Source organism: Nothobranchius furzeri, chromosome 3, assembly GCF_043380555.1.
Source record: "Nothobranchius furzeri strain GRZ-AD chromosome 3, NfurGRZ-RIMD1, whole genome shotgun sequence".
NCBI lineage: Eukaryota > Metazoa > Chordata > Actinopteri > Cyprinodontiformes > Nothobranchiidae > Nothobranchius > Nothobranchius furzeri.
Window position 1 is genome coordinate 41063370 of NC_091743.1, and position 16979 is coordinate 41080348.

At 44.1% G+C, this 16979-nt stretch overlaps 1 protein-coding gene across 3 annotated transcripts in view; it reads right to left on the reverse strand.

The window, feature by feature from the left end:
• Positions 1–16979, reverse strand: part of LOC107385841 (integrin alpha-5) — an 81286-nt gene that overhangs the window by 39405 nt on the left and 24902 nt on the right. For all 3 annotated transcript variants that reach the window (XM_015959981.3, XM_015959983.3, XM_070549170.1), the window contains exons 11-18: positions 16868–16920; positions 14814–15022; positions 12606–12797; positions 12478–12523; positions 12295–12408; positions 9172–9227; positions 3307–3464; positions 1707–1844 (exon numbers count right to left, since the gene is read on the reverse strand). In XM_015959981.3, the coding sequence (XP_015815467.3) occupies positions 1707–1844; positions 3307–3464; positions 9172–9227; positions 12295–12408; positions 12478–12523; positions 12606–12797; positions 14814–15022; positions 16868–16920 (966 nt within the window). The remainder of the gene's footprint in view (positions 1–1706; positions 1845–3306; positions 3465–9171; positions 9228–12294; positions 12409–12477; positions 12524–12605; positions 12798–14813; positions 15023–16867; positions 16921–16979) is intronic.

Below are 16979 nucleotides of genomic sequence, written 5' to 3' on the forward strand. Positions count from 1 at the left end.
TCCATTTCCAAAAAAGAGGACAGGAGATCTGTGCCTATGACGTCACACTATGGCAACGCCACACAACGCTGGGACCCATTTTTTGTAAGAACTAAATTAATATCAGATTCTGTCAATAAAAGGGCTCTAAAACAATAAATACTTAGCATATTTACTGCAAAATCTCATTTTTCTGCTTTAGTGCTACAACAAGGTTTTATTAATAATAAATTATAACTTTTGTTTTAGTACAGCATCGGTACGCTTCCTCTGTACAGATTATTAAGGATGCATGTTTCAGCTGTGAGATTAGACGATAGGATCAATGATAAAATAAGTTGTCCCACACTCCATGGAAACGTTCAGAGAATCCACAAATAGTGGCTTTCAGATGGTTTTGTTACTTTTAGCAAGTTTAGAAAAGCAGCAGATGAGACAGCATGTCTGATAATTTAGTTCTTCATCTGATAATATTAGAACATGTCAGTGATGTCTGAGGGGCTTTTACAAACACTGTATAACTAACACTCCTGGACAGGGTATGGATTACACAGAGGCTTCTGGGGAGCCCAGGTGGTGGTGGGGTGGTGGTGGTGGTGGGGGGTGGGGGTGGGGGGGGGGGGTGTCATTTTGCATTGGCTCCCAAAATGTCTTGAAACGGCCCTGGGTGTGTGACTGAGTTGTGAAGGTGATCTGAATTGTATCAGATGTATAAATATTACATGTGTATGACTTACTGTTTTATACAGGTAAAAACGTGTAGTGGAGATAAATCTACCTATTTTACTTTTCAACACTTTGTTTTGTTTTCTTGTTTTTAGTTAACTATATTTTCCTGTCTTGTCTGTCTCTCTTCTTCCTGCATCTCCTCTAAACTCTCCAGAAAATCTGCTGCCTGGATTCTTACTTTTTCACCTCATCAGTTACTTTTGAGCAGATCAAAGGGATCTCCTGACCACAAAGCGGAGAGCGCGTTTCGATGCGTCAGTGAGGTGAAATCACCGCAGCACAGGTGAAGAGCTCCGCAGTGGCAGAGCGCTTCAAGCACAAATGAGACAGAAAGTAGAGAACATGTGCGGACATGAACGATCGTGTGTTAATTATAGTTTTTTGGTTGCACTTTGAGAATGGACCGTGCGCTGGACGCAGCAGCCTGGAGCGCTGCGCACCGATCATCGCTCTGCCGCTCTCTGCTGAAAAGAGTCCATGAATGATAATATAGAATATAGGTAGAAAACTTTTTTCCGGCTCCCCTGAATGTGTATATACAGCTCCCCCATCCCTGCTCCTGGATGAAAAGCCGGACATTTTCATCAATACAAGAACCCGGACATCCAGGACAGAGTGAAAAGCGGACATGTCTGGGGAAAACAGGGCGTACGGTCACACTAGTTTAATATAAAGCGGGAGATTACAGATACAGTAATTTGCTCGTGCCCTTGCTGCCCTGGGCCCTTTAGAGTTTGTGGGCCCTGGGCAATTGCCCAGTTGCCCGTATGGTTAATCCGGCCTTGTATGTGGGGGAAAATTGGCTCAACAACTGTCCATTATTTTCTCAAACAGCAGATTGAATTAGTGAAATAAACCAGCTTGCATGATTCAAAGGTTTTAATTATAGCACATTTCATTCACCGAGGCATTTCAATGGGGCTGATCCTGTTCTCTTAGTCAAACAGGATCCAGAGTTTCTTCATGGCCAAATCTTGTTTAGTAAAAGATGTTCTTACCTTTTGCTCTACATACTGTTCTGTCTGGTAATTCAGAATGGGACGAAGGCCGTGTTGGTCCAGTGGTGCCTGAGGATCCAGGCTGAAGTTCAGGCTGATGTAGATGGGAGAGAGTTTATCCCGAAACTCTTCCTCAGCCTGAAACAAAACACGAGACACATGAGACGAAAAATAAATAAATAAAAAAAAAAGAAATACAGAAAAAATGGTCTTAGATGTGGCTGATACCAGAAATGTGGCTGGAAGGGAATTATCCCAGCTGCAACCACATCAACAGTCAGTTAAAATACAAAGGCAGTTTTAACATTAAAACACAAAATTATGCATCACTAATGAAAGCAACAACACCAGCTAAAACGCAGGTGAAACTCAGAAATGAGAATCTGGTTCAAAAGTTCGTTTGTGTCAGTAAATTAACTTCATAGGTGAAACTAATCTATGAGACAGACTCACAACATGCTAATCCAGATAATTCAGCCTTTATTTCTGTGATGATTAAGGCTTACAGCTGATGAAAACCCCACATTCATAACCTCAGACTGTCAGAATATTGTGAAAAGGTTCACTATTCTAGACTCAAAGTGTCACTCTAATCAGCTGATGGATCCAGAACTCCTGCAGAGGGTTCCTGAGCCTTTAGATGGTCTCTCAGTCTGAGCTGGATCACTGACATTGTTTTTCAATAGAAATATTTCATGTTCTTACTTTAGTATTTCTATCATAGAAATGAAAAATACTGGGTTGCCTTTTTGCTTTTATGCATTTTGGTTTTATTGCCTTTAGAAAACCTATATTGCATAAATAAGAAGGAGTGGAGTGAATACAGGTATTTTAAAATCTGCTTAAAACAGCTGTAAAGACAATGCATAAGAACACCGGTACACCTTAGAGCAAAGCATTTTACAGATTTAGACTGAAAAGAAAAAACATGGCTGTGGCCACTAGTTCATAGAAAGACGTGTTTTTTTTATTTTTTAGATATTTATTTAATTGTCTTTTTTTTTTTTTTTTTTTTACAAATTTGCTGCTTCAGGATATTTAGACCTTTTCATTAGATACTTCTATAGTTGGTGAGGTAGAATCATGAGGCTTTTTTTGACATTAGCCTTAGGTTGGTAGAAAAAGTCAACATTCAGTCCTGACTCACCTATCCTTCTCTAGATAATCCTTTGTCCAGATGCCTCAGAAGTCAGATCCTTGGACCTTTAACAGAACATCTGCCTGTATCTGATCTTTGAAAATTGGCTTCTTTACTGCCTTTCATGGCTGTCCACCAACTACCTGCTACCAGTCCTGAGCAGATCTGTCCTGCTGGAGCCCCGATCCCACAGATGGACCAGTTTAGAACATAGCCCTGGTGTTTTATGGAGTTTCGTAAGTATCCTAAAGTCTCTTAAATGCAGTGAAAATGGGCCTTTTGAGATTATGTTAATTTAGACTATGTAATAAATATTCATCTGATCACCCTTTAAACTGCCCTCATAAAAGCTGAAGTAGAAATCTTTGTAACATTTATTGTTTGCATTATTGTCCGAACTTTCAGTACACGTCAGTTTGTTTTGGTTTTAACTGAATTGCTAACAGAGCTTGTACGACTGACCCGAAGGTAGATCTTGGTGTCATGGCACATGTTTTCACCATTTGTGAGATTAAAGCTCTTCATCAGACTGGGCTGCTGGCTCTCCAGGAACAATGTCCTCCTGATGGACTCCTTCTGGTTCTGCTTCAAGCTGTCCAACTGTACCTCAACCACAAATCCTGAAAGATACATGTTAGAGATGTTCATAAGTCATTTTTCCAAGTCAGGTCTCATCTCTCTTAACAGATTCCTGCCATCTGGTCAGCCAGGAAAACTGGACTATGTTCTGCTTTTGCAACATCTGTGGGTTCAGCTTCTAGTCTGAGAAATGATAACTAATCAGCTGCAGACCAGTGATGTCTGAGGAAATTGTGGGGAGACTAAAGTCTGTAATTCACAATTTACTAATTATATAAATGAAAAACAATGTTCATTCATTTTTTTCTTTTCTAATCCAAGATTTCCTGTATATTCTCTACAGTAGAGCCCTGCACTGAAGCCCTAGGCCCTCGGGCCGGGCTTCGGGCCAACGGCTGTGTAATTACCTCGGACACGGGCCGGGCTCCTTTATTTTTAATCGAATTCATAAAAAAAAAATGTAACACTTAAACCAGGGGTCGGCAACCTGTTCCCATCAAAGAGCCATTATTACCCGTTTCCCACAGTAAAGAAAACACTGGGAGCCACAGCAGCTGCGGCGTTGTGGGCGGGGCCTACCCTCAGACAGCAGAGTGCTGCTCACAACAGGTGACAGCAGCCAGTACTGGTCGCTCGTGTACATCAAAGTTATCTTTCATAAGAAGATAATCAATAAAACGATTTATATAAAGTGGATCCAGAAGCTGTAGCCCGTCTCTGCCTACAATATTTTGATATTTTTCACCCTGTTGGTGGTTTTACTGAGCAGGTGCCACTTTTGTCATACGATTCTTTTTAAAACATGTTTAGACTGTTCAGAATACAAATCCAGGCTCTGTCACGTTTGATTGTTGTAATTAAACTTTGTAGGTGGGGAAGGTCTGAAAAGGATCTGATCATTTTGTTTTTCCCTCATTTACAGTGACGGAGATAACGGCGCAGTGCGCCTGGCTCTGGTGTTAATCAAGTTTAATTTTATCTATTTTCACAAGAAAACAGAACAGTTAAAAGCAGGGCTTGTGTTGTGTTGACCGGACAGTTCCCGTTTTGACCGTTTATTTTGACGGAGAAAGAATAGAAAGAATTACCCCGACGCATGCAGACGAACTGACATTTTATTCTACACATATCGCAGATGTAGCTAAATCACACAAGAAAAGATTCCCATCTGAACATCTGAGCTGGACACTGCTCAGCGCAGCTCGCTGTCAGCGTGTACTACATAAGGTACACAGCGAGCTGAAGATGTGGAGAGGGGCTTGGAGCGCGTTGCAGAACCAGAGCGCATGACTGAATTCAGTCGGAGGAATCTTCCCGCTGATCAGAATCTGATGCGGCTCTCTGTACTTGTAAAATAATGAATGGATATTTAAATAAAATGCTTTATACTTTACTGAATTCATTTTATATCTTTAAGTCAATTCTATGTAAAGATTGTCTGCGTAAACCTGAACAGGCCCAACCCAGTCTTACTGTGAGACCGGGTTGATGGTCACGCTTGTGTGTAATCATAGGTGCTTCCTGAGCTGAATAGGATGTGAGATTCTGGGCTTCTCCTCAGACAGCTCCTGGCCACATTGGAGACAGGAACAAGCACTATTCAGCCAAAGTTTCCCAATCAGGGAACATTTTCTAAGTGACAAGTCTCTCTGAGAGACAGGGTTTGGAAAACACTCGCTTCAGTGGGAGGAACCTTCCCGCATGCGCTCTGGTTCTGCGACGCGCTCCAAGCCAATCCCCACAACTTCAGCTTGCTGTGCACATATGCGCTGACAGCGAGCTGCGCTGAGAGTGTCCAGCTCAGATGTTCAGATGGGAATCTTTTCTTGGGTGATTTAGCTACATCTGCGATGTGCGTAGAATAAAATGTCAGTTCGTCTGCATGCGTCGGGGTAATTCTTTCTATTCTTTCTCCGTCAAAATAAACGGTCAAATACGGGAACTATCCGGTCAACACAAGCCCTGCTTTTGACTGTTCTGTTTTCTTGTGAAAATTGTTGGAAAGAGAGAAAATTTAACTTGATTACCACCAGAGCCAGTGCGCCGTCATCTCCGTGACGGTAAATGAGGGAAAAACAAATTGTTCGGATCCTGCACGTCTTTTAACACATTGGTCAGGATTGACGCACTTTGTTTTCATTTAGTTGGTTAAAAAAAAGCCAGGCTTGGGTCGGGCCAGAGAATCCTGAAAACCTTTTCGGACCGGGTTGGGCTGGGGCTCCACCCCCTCGGGCCGGGCCGGACATGGGCTCAGATTTTAGGCCCGTGCAGGGCTCTACTCTACAGGCTGCTAATGCAGGAATAGAAGTAGAAGACAATATTTTAGGGGTGGGGCTCAATTAAATAATACATATAGTTAATCTGAGGCTTTGTGATTAATTACTCTTGATTAATCATTTAAGATGATTTCCCCAAGCAATGTTTTTTTAATTAATGTGGTGTCATGAAGGGACTGTTTTCCACCTAAAGGTCCCCTCTCCTCAGGAAGAACTTATCTCCTTGAGATATGGCTCAAGGCCTTTTGATGCCTCTGCATCTTAACTGTTTTGACTAGCTATTTGACTCCCCCTACAGCTCAAGAGAAGAAAGAAGACCAAGAACTCTTTTCTCTATTAAATAATAATCAAATAACTTTGTTAGTCCAAATAATCATGTAAAGCTCAATGTTAAATCAATCTGTGAAATGAGAATATTAATTACTTGATATTATACTCTTATGATAGTATTTTAATAAGTAATATAACTTTTAAACTACACACTAGACTGATTACACGTAATGTTAAAATCACATGGCACATTCCTTTGTCTCTCCAATCAGAGCTTTCCTTTCTGACTCGTGGCATGATCTGTGCGGTGCTTATTTTGTTGTCACATTCTGATTCGACCATAAATCAAAGCATCTGAATTATAAAACTAACTCACCCTTAACTCAGTTCAAACGTTCTAGAGTTGCGAGCCAGCCACTCGTAACTTTTTAACCACAAAGAACCTCGACCAGCTGGAAAATAAAACCTGTTGCAAGCTCTACCTGAAGCAACGCTCCTTCAGAGTAAAAGCTGAACTCACTGACCCCTCAGGGTCCCGCTGACGCTGTCAAACAACTGTCGCTTACCTGGAGGCGATCCCAAGACTAGTCTGTTGTACCGGACGCTGTTTCATCAGCTCCGGTACCAAAGGGGGGTCTGAGAACCTGGCATTCTGGATCTACAACGGAGGTCTCCATCAAAGGGTATGTCGCACAGCAAGATAGTGTCTGAATGTGGTTTTTGAAACTCCGACTATAGTTTAGAGCAAAACATTCGCTCCCACACAGAACTAACGCTTCTCCGGAAATGAGAGTTCTGATAACAACTTTCCACATTTACACCATCCATTTTGCCTCATTCACAACCTAGATCCATTCATCACATAGAGTGTTTAGTTAGTTAGCCTTCTCTCTCTCTCTCTCTCTCTCTCTCTCTCTCTCTCTCTCTCTCTCTCTCTCTCGACTCTGGGTTAATTTGAAGTGTTACCTAATCCCTGCAATAAAAAGTTCCGATCTTCTGTTTAAAGGTAGTATTCAAAGATGCATCCAATTGATTCCATATTTTCTATTGAATCTCACCTTTGATGGTTTCTTACGTAAGATGTAACTATTGAACCACTACATTAAAAATAATGTTAGTGAGGCACACATACCCACACTTTAATGAGTATAAAAGATCTATTTCATATCTTTGGTCTCATTACAAAGGTAACCTTTGTGGGCTTTGGTGGGATGTATAAATATTAATATACGTGTTATTGATGGTGAAGGTTCTCAGTCATCCTGGTCATGGTAATCCAAAGGGTTCAAATGAAGGCAACTGGTTTCAAGAAACTAAAGAAGTCCAGGTGCCTTCATTTGAACCCTGTCTTGACTCCCTGTCTTTCACCCTCCTCTGCCTCCGCTGACATAACCTGTTTCCACAGCAACCTCAGCCTGCACCTCATCAACTTCATTCATCTCACTGGTTCCTGTCATCAGCTCATCCCACACACTTGCTCCCTCTGCTATTTAACTCCCAGCCTGCTCTCCAACCAGTGCCAGATTATTGAACTATCTTTGCCAGTAAATCTTCCAGCCTTTCACATTGCCTGATCTCAGCCTCCAGACCTCGTTTTCACGCCTGACCCCTGCCTTGAACTCTGCCTGCCACCACGACCCTCGCCTGTCTTCTACCACGTCTCCAGTCTGTTCCATGTACCTGCTCGTCCCGATCTGGTTTTGATCCACGCCTCCTCTCCGACTCTGTCTCCTGCCTCGCCCTCTTTGGTATAACGTCACATCTAATGAAGACTTTTTATTTAACTTTTTACTGTGTTTGGTGTCATCACGGGTCTTCCAAGTTCTGAACGTGACAAACCCTTTGGATTATGTGTGTTACTGATGAAGTTTAAATGGACATATAACATTGTAAATGTTGTGTACTGAACTGAACACTAGGTGGCAGCAGAGCACTGCTAGTATATATATATATATATAGAGAGAGAGAGGTGTAGTGTGGAGTTCAACAGAAGCTCTGCTGTGGTGTTATAAGACGAATGCTGTGTGTAAGCTACTCCCTCCTGCAGTAATCACATTTATATGGATAAAGGTACTGCCGACGGCTTTCTACCAGCTATAAAACATATTAGATTTCTTTTCTTCATGAAAAGCAATTTGTCATGACTCATTTAATTGTAGTTTTAGTTGTGTTTGGAGCACGTAAAAAATGGCCTTGTAGCTCTGGCTCGGCTGTCCTTTCAGATGTGCACCTTGATATTTATTTATATATAGGGCATAAATTGTGATGCTAAACCTTTTCAGCCCCCAATTGGAGGCGCTCGGGCTCCAACTTTATTTTTTAACACAATTTTTTTCTAATTATTAATCCTAATAAACGCATTGAAATTTCACCCCTACAATTTTTACATTTAGCCTGAATGTTAAACTTGGAGCGACCGATCATATTTCAACAAGAATGCGTAAAAAAGTTTCTTTTTAAACTTGTCCTTTAATGCAAATTTTAAAAAAGGAACTGCGTGCTGCAGTAAAATCAGCAGAAGGCCACACAGACTGAAACCTTCGCCACTGACCAGCGTTTGGTTTTAAAATCTAAATGAACTTTTAAAAAAGGGAGACAAACAGCAGAAATGGCAGCAGAAAGAGACTCGCGCTAAAACGAGAGATATGGGAATGCTAAAACAAAAACCAGAGTCTTCCTTTTTGTGATCTATAAGTCCAGGTCTCAGATTTGTGTCAGCATCATCTGAACAGCCGTTACACAAAACATGGAAGTCAGTGCACGCATGATCACACAAACAGACATTTATCAAAGACAAAGTTTTGTCACCACATGCTAATGCACACATGTACAGACGTAACGGTTTTCACCGTCTTAAACAAAGTTTAAATTTGCTGTTTGTTTCTACAGCAGATTATAACACATGAAGAGCATCACAGCAGAACGCATGACAAAAAGCTGCAGAGACGAAGGACAAACAGCCCCAAACTTTAGACACACACACACACACACACACACACACACACACACACACACACACACACACACACACATTTTCTAAACCCTACCTCGTATTTACACGATTGCTCTTTTATCTTGATCCTAACTGCCAATTGACCACAGAGAAGGCCACCATACTTGTGGCTTAACAACAAAAGCAAGGTAATGGCAACCATGTGTGTGTGTGTGTGTGTGTGTGTGTGTGTGTGTGTGTGTGTGTTACCTAGTGGAGTGGAGAGGTGTTTCCCATGAGCCAACAGGCAGAAACTGATGCTGACACTGGAGATTTAACACAGACAGAAGGATAAATATTATCACCGCTGAACAAATACAGTTAATGAGTCTTTTGACTGTGTTGTAGATGAATCTGTGTTTATTTGAAACTTTATTTAAAGTTGCATTCTCTTAGAAATAGGTATTTTGGGTAATGTGCCCCTTTTGGTAGGTAAGATGTGTCCAAACAGGTGATTTATTTCAATCAAACTCCGCCTCCCCCATGTGAGTTCCACAATAACACACAGGAGCATATAGACCGCACAATCACACCGTCATGTCCCACCCAGCTCCGTTTTCACTTTACCTCAGTTCATCTAAAACAAGTTTGAGGCCAGATAAGGAAGCCTGACACCATGCAACAATTTTACCTTCTTATAGTCTATGTCTGATTTAATATGACGATGGGTTCTTCTTCTTTCCTATTAGTGACCTAACTGACCTGACTGTATGCCTAGGATCCTCTGTCACTCCAGTTCTCACAGTTCAGCCCCTCCCAATTAATCAATGCTAATCCAGTCTCTCATCTCTCTCTTTCATTTAAACAATAATGTGTCTAATTCCGAGACCATAGTCTTGAGTCGCAAAAGGCTAGAATGACTTCTCTGGGGATGAGGTCCTGCCTCAAGTGGAGGAGTTTAAGTATCTCGGGGTCTTGTTCACAAGTGAGGGAAAGATGGAGCATGAGATCGATAGGCGGATTGGTGCTGCATCTACAGTGATGCGGGCGTTGTGGTGAAGAGAGAGCTGAGCTAAAAGGCAAAGCTCTCAATTTACCGGTGGATCTACGTTCCTACCCTCACCTATGGTCATGAGCTTTGGGTAGTGACCAAAAGAACGAGATCACGGATACAAGAGGACCTAAATACGTTTTCTACGCAGGGTGTCTAGGCTCTCCCTTAAAGATAGGGTGAGAAGCTTGGGCATCCGAGAGGGGCTTGGAGTAGATCTGCTGCTCCTCCACATCGAGAAGAGCCAGTTGGGGTGGCTCGGCCATCTGGCCAGGATGCCTCCTGGGCACCTCCCTGGTGAGGTTTTCTGGGCACGTCCAACTGGGAGAAGACCTAAAGGAAGACCCAGAACACTGCCACTTACACACTAGCATCAGCTCCACCCCGCTCCACCCCGCCCGCCCCAGCCCGGCCGTGTTTGTTCCACACTGCATTAGGAAAGCAGACGTGATTGAGTACACGGGTGGTCTGTGATGTCATGAGCATATGTTGGAACATGTGGGCGGGGCAAAAGAGCGTGGAGAAGTCTGCGGTGTCTCCATAATTAAACAAAAGTGGCCTGAGCAGTCTTGCTTTTGGAGACTCTGACTCTGATACTGCATTCTGCTTTACTGTGTATGGCAGCACTGTGTGTGTGTGTGTGTGTGTGTGTGTGTGTGTGTGTGTGTGTGTGTGTGCGCGCGCATGTGTGTGTGTGTGTGTGTGTGTGTGTGTGCGCGCGTGTGTGTGTGTGTGTGTGTGTGTGTGTGTTCGTGCGTGTGTGTGTGTGTGTGTCTCCTCACAGGCTCATTAACTCCACAGCATCCAGAAGGATAATGAATCGCGCATGCGGGAAGCCTCTGCGGGCTGATTCTGTCTGCCAATTGGAGGCTCCCCCTAATGGTAGGTGTGTTTTTAAGCCGACCAATCAGTCAGCAGTGGGCGTGTCTGCCCTGTTCGGCTCCAGGCAGACCTTCTTGAGAAGAGGGCTGAAAAGACGTCCGGTTGAGTGCGGTAAAATGCAAGGCTACCTGAATGAGAACACTCCTAACCCGGTCCAGGCGGAGTGGAGCTGATGCTGGTGTGTAAAGGTTGGTTTATGCTTGACGCGTCCGCGAGGTCCGCACGGCTCCGTGTGGAAAAGTTGCGTCATTTTGCGTCATTTTAACAACCACGCAACTCCACCTCGCCTCCGCACGGCCCAGAATTTCCGCAACGCGCACCTCGGAAAATTTCTAACCACGCGGACGGACGGACGCGGAAAAACATGGCGGACTGGCAAGAACTAGTGTGGCAGAGGTTCGTCAATACAGACATTTGTATGATTCAGCTCTCAGAGATCACCGTGATCAACATGTTGTTAATAATTCTTGGAGAGAAATAGCTCGCACTGTCGGAAAAGTCGAGAACGCTGTTAAAAATGCTGAAATGCCATGTTGTAAACAGTCATTTCTACTTCTACTATGGTGTAGTGTTGGATGCATGCCGTAGAGCTCCATGCTGCCCCCTACAGTTTGGGAGAATATTGGCTCACTGCAGAGACGAGCCGCACGAACCATAAGCACTGCGAGTTGTGAAGCGCGTTCCATCCACGAGCCGCATCACCAAGCGGAAAGTGAATGCGTCAAGCATAAACCAAGCTTAAGGGCCATATGTCCCTCGGCTAGCCAGGAACGCCTTGGGATTCCCTTGGAGGAGCTGGCCCAAGTGGCTGGAGAGAGAGATGTCTGGGACTCCCATAGGCTGCTGCCCCCGTGACCCGACCCCGGATAAGTGGCTGAGAATGGATGGATGGATAATTAATGTGATTAGTTTGGAGATGTATTTTCATTAACTCTGGGTCAAGGTGGACGACCTTCCTCAAGTGGAGGAATTAAAGTAACTCAGTGTTTTGTTCTTGTAAAGGCAGTTAGAGATGCACAATCTGGGCTTATCTCGAGCTGCTGCCCTCATGACTCAAAACCAATACGAGGAAGACGGATTGCTCATGGAGCTTCTGCATCTTTCTCTCAGCTCCCTCCACCTTCTTGTTTCAAAGGCAGAAAAAATGCCAAGAAGCTCCTAAGCAAGACTTGCTTGTTTTACCATAACGAGCTGACATTAAAATGCCAGCCAGTTGGGCAAACACCCCAAGGCACATTAAAAATGTTCCACCTTCACGCAGATGATTAAACTAAAACTGTGGACGGACATCCACTGAGTTCTGAAACTAAGTTGTGTAGTTCAAAGCAGCTCAGAAGGAAAACTGGCAGCAATGAAGTCCTTTCTCTTCAGAGAAAAGGTTTGCGACAGTGGCCTGCATCACATGTTGGACCACACAGGTGGACAATAGGCTTTTAAAGGAAAACAGCTGTAGTCCGTACCAAGACACAGAAATGGTTTTATTCCCTTTGATCACCAGGCAAGTCGACTCCTCTTGGTTGAACATGGCTGGCTGCACTGAGAGAGATGCGGTGGCGCTCACTATTGGTCGAGATCTAAGAGATGAAACAAAACAAAATCAAATGAATGCTTTAAACATTTAACTGGTCAGCGTGTATTCGTACCTGTACAGCGCAGCCTTGTCGGACCCGAAAGCACCAACAATCAGATCTGCAAAAGTAAAGAGGGGCAGATGAAGACACCAGAGGAGATGTGAATCGGATGCTTAATACTGAAGCATTTTCTTTCGTACCTGGGTAACCGTTCTGATCAACATCTCTGTTGCCTCTGACTGAAAAGCCAAAACTTGCAGGGAAAGAGCTGGAAGCCCACTGGCCAGAAAGAGTCTGAGTAGGCACATCCTTCAGTCCACCAGTGTGACCGTTATAGATGAAAACCAGTCCCTGCTGGTCCTCACCACCATAAGGACAGCCAATTGCCACGTCTGATTTTAAAACACAACAAAACAAGGCACCAAGTCCATTTATGTGTTTGTTATGTTTTAGTTTAGGTCACAACTTTATTAATCTACAAGGCATTGCAAAGATCTATGATACTTAACCTGAATTATGACTGAAGGCAAAAATATTCAAAAGCTAGTGAAGCTATACTCTCTTTGTTAATGTAGGAAACGCTGATCCACTTCATCTGGGAACGACAGGAAGTAAACAAATCCAGGAAATCACATCGAATGATTTTTAAATAATTATTTGTAAAATGGTGCAGAAATTAGGGCTGCACGGTGGCGCAGTGGTTAGAGTTGTTGCCTTGCAGCAAGAAGGTCCTGGGTTCGCTTCCCCGCCTGGGATCTTTCTGCATGGAGTTTGCATGTTCTCCCTGAGCATGCGTGGGTTCTCTCCGGGTACTCCGGCTTCCTCCCACAGTCCAAAAACATGACTGTTAGGTTAATTGGGTTGTCTAAATTGTCCTTAGGTGTGTGTGTGTGTGTGTGTGTGAGATTGTTTGTCCAGTGTGTCTCTGTGTTGCCCTGCGATGGACTGGCTCTCTGTCCAGGGTGTACCCCGCCTGATTGCCCATTGACCGCTGGAGATAGGCACCAGCCCCCCGCGACCCTACATGGACAAAGCGGGTTCAGAAAATGGATGGATGGATGGATGGATGGATGGAGCAGAAATTGAGTATTTAGCTCCAACAAACAAGCAAGAATTCTGTTACTTATTCTATCAGAAACTCTTCTATCCTCCACTCATTACTTGTACTAATGGCACCTGTTTGAACTTATCTGTATAAAAGACACCTGTCCACACCTTCAAACAATCAGACTCCATCCTCCACTATAACCAAGGCCAGAGAGGAAAAACATTGTACACCTGCACAAGCCTGGGATGAGCCAATCTTCAATGGGCAAGCAGTTTGGTGAGAGGAGATCAACTGTTGGAGTAATTATTAGAAAATGGAATAAATACACAAACCCTGACAATCACCCTCAACCTGGGGTTCCATGTAAGATCTCACCGTGTGGGGCATAAATTATCTTGAGAAGCATGAGGAAAAAGTCCAGAACTACATGGGGGAAATTACCTGAGGAGAGCTGGGGCCACTGGGGGGTTCCACCAGCAATACTCAGCATGAAGCAGATGGGTTTGGTTCGATTGGACAGCCTTTACCAACAGCACGGTTCTGTTTGTTGTGATTCCTAGTGTGCTGACCCAGTCTGAATGTCAACAACTGTCGGCCACTGTTTGCTACAGAACTTTCTGCCTGTAGCCGTTTCCAGGTTCAGAGTCAGTGAAAAGAAGCCAGAGACTGAGCAGAACGTTCAACATCACTGACATTGTGTTGTGTATGTGTGACTAACACACTCTTTGCTGATCACATCGATCTACTTTAGTGTCGAGTTCAGAATGAGAGTGCCGTGGGTGGAAACTTTATGCTTTTAGGGCTACTTTTCTGCAAAAGGGACAGGACAACTGATCTGTATTTAGCAAAGGATGAATGAGAGATCCTTCCCTCAGTTAGTGAGAGCAGTGAAGTTGAAACGTGGCTAAATATTCTAGCATGAAGATGATGCTAAACACACCGCCCAGGGAACAAAGGATTTGAAGGTTCTGGAGTGGCCTAGCCAGACTTCAGACCTCCATCCGTCAGGTCGACTGTGGAAAGAGTTGAAGGTCTGTGTTGCCCAGGGAAAGCCCCAAAATACAACAGCTTTAGAGATGATCTGTATAGAATAATGGGCCAATATACCAGCTACAGTGTGTGTGTAAACTTGGTGACGATCAACAGGAAACATGTGGCCTCTGTTTTGCCAACCAAGGCTACATTATAAAGTACTGAGGTGAACTTAAGTAATTGCCCAAATATTTATTTTCTTCATCACCATACAAATACACTCTTTTAAAAATCTAAATGTTGTATCCTGGATTGTTTTTTTTACTTTCTGACTCTCCTTTCTCTTATCTTTATAATCACATTAACAGAGAAAAAGTTGCACATGTACCGTTGAACCCATCCTGGTTGAGATCACCCAGTGGAGCCAAGGAGGTGCCAAATCGGCCAAAGGCCTGTGGGCCGAGAAGTTTGTGCTGGCTCTGCCTGAGTAGCAGAGGCCCCCTCTGCAAGTACACGTAGACCTGACCCAGCTCCTCCAGATGCCCGTCAGTCCCACGATGCATGAACATCGGAGCACCCACAACAAGGTCATCAAAACTGGTGAAGAGACATGAGTTAAGGTCATCTACTGGACATTTCATTGGATGGAGTAGTAAATGAAGAACTTTGCCTAATGACTCTGTTCCTTCTTCAGAATGACCCAACAGCAGATGAAGTCCAGGGCCCTTGTTTATCAACCATACTTGCGCACAGATCTGTGTGTGTGCTATTTATCATCTTACTTGTGTGTAGAAATGTTCCTAACAATAAGAACAGCTCTGACTACGTGAACAAACATCTAGTGGTAGAATAACCCCCAAATTCCACTACCTCCGCTCCGCTCCGGTCCGCCCCCGCCTTCCGCAGCCACTCGCTTCCGAACTCAATTTTTACTGGTACCCGCTCTACAACGGCTCCGCTCCGGTGCGGAGACCTGAGGTGGGCAAACAAGCATGCGCAGGATTTTCGAGATCTTGCGATACAGTCCGAGCAATAAACGCGGAAGTTAGATCCAAACACCCGTTGTGTGGGAGAAGCATCGGCATGAACTGTTTAATCTGCCCATCATTTGTGTTGAGAGATCAGCAGTGTTTGGATCAACAAAGTGTGACTACTTTGATAGTAGAAACTGTATTTATGGCTTACTTTTGTGCATTTAAACTTCAGCCGCCATTGATAGTTGTTAAAAGTTGTTAAACCTGTGCATATGAAACAAAAAACGCCTTTTGTTTATCGATTTATTGTGAAAAACGGAAGTTGTGCTTGCTCCTTTTCCTGTTGGGCGGTTGTGATTTCTGTCCATTTACTGCGGAGGTGCTCCGGCGTCCGGCGAAAATAGGATCGATTCTATTTTTGCCGGACGCCGGAACAGAGGGCGGCGCACTGCCGGAGCACGGCCGCAGTAGTGGAATTGCTCTGATTGACTACAACGGGACCGATTTTGCTCCGGCGTTCGTGTCGGAACGGAGGTAGTGGAATTTGGGGGTAAGGGAACCGCATTACTGAGGGTCTCGGTGTCCCTCACAAATAGTTTTTACCCAATAAGTGAGTATGTCTGTGGAGAAACGTCTTTACTGCTGTTAGAACTGGTGAACCCTGGGCTGAGAGAACTTCAGTGTATGCTGAAGGTTATGTTGTGAAGGCAAAAACAGAATCACGTCATCTGCAAAAAAAACTGCGCGTTTCCAAAACCAGACTCACTCCCCTCCATGAGTAGATCAGAGGCACCCCGGGTGGACTCCAACTAACTCTGGGAATGCGCCTAACCCAGTGATGTAGAGTTTGTGCTTTGGTTATCAAAGCATCATGCTCCTTGACCCAAACAGAAGCCACACTGCTCCTATTCAATCTGAGACTCAGTTACCAGTCAGAGCCCCTAGAGCATGGGTGTACAACTCCGGTCCTGGAGGGCCGGTATCCAGCACGTTTTAGTTTTAACCCTGTTTTAAAACACATGATTTCAATCAGCAGGTGATTACGAGGCTTCTGCAGAGCTGATGAGAGCTGCTGCACAGGTGATTCAACCACTGAATCAAGTGTGTTGGAGCACAGACTAAAATGTGCCGGCTACCAGCCCTCCAGGACAGGAATTGAATATCCCGGCCCTAGAGGATGTTTTTCAAGGAAGGCTAAGAAGAACGCTTCACTACTTGGAAAACTCTCCAGTAGCTCTGATTGAAAATGTTGAACACCACCTCGTCTGGCACTCTACAGGAGGTGTTCAGTAAGTAGAATGTTAAGCTGACAGTTCTAAATGTGTTAACAGCGCAGAAGGAGTGGAGATGTTCTGACAAATATTACTTATGAAGATGATTACACCGGTGCTGCTTCACCAGACCTGCACACACATCTAGTCCATTTAGTTTCGCCACCATCTGTGTCACCATGATCCCCTCCACTTACCCGTCCTTGTTGATGTCAGTGACCGCCACTGCGTAGCCAAAGTAAGACCCCATCTGGAATACATTTCAAACAGGACCAAGTTAGCCTGTAATCACACCATGGTGCACAGATC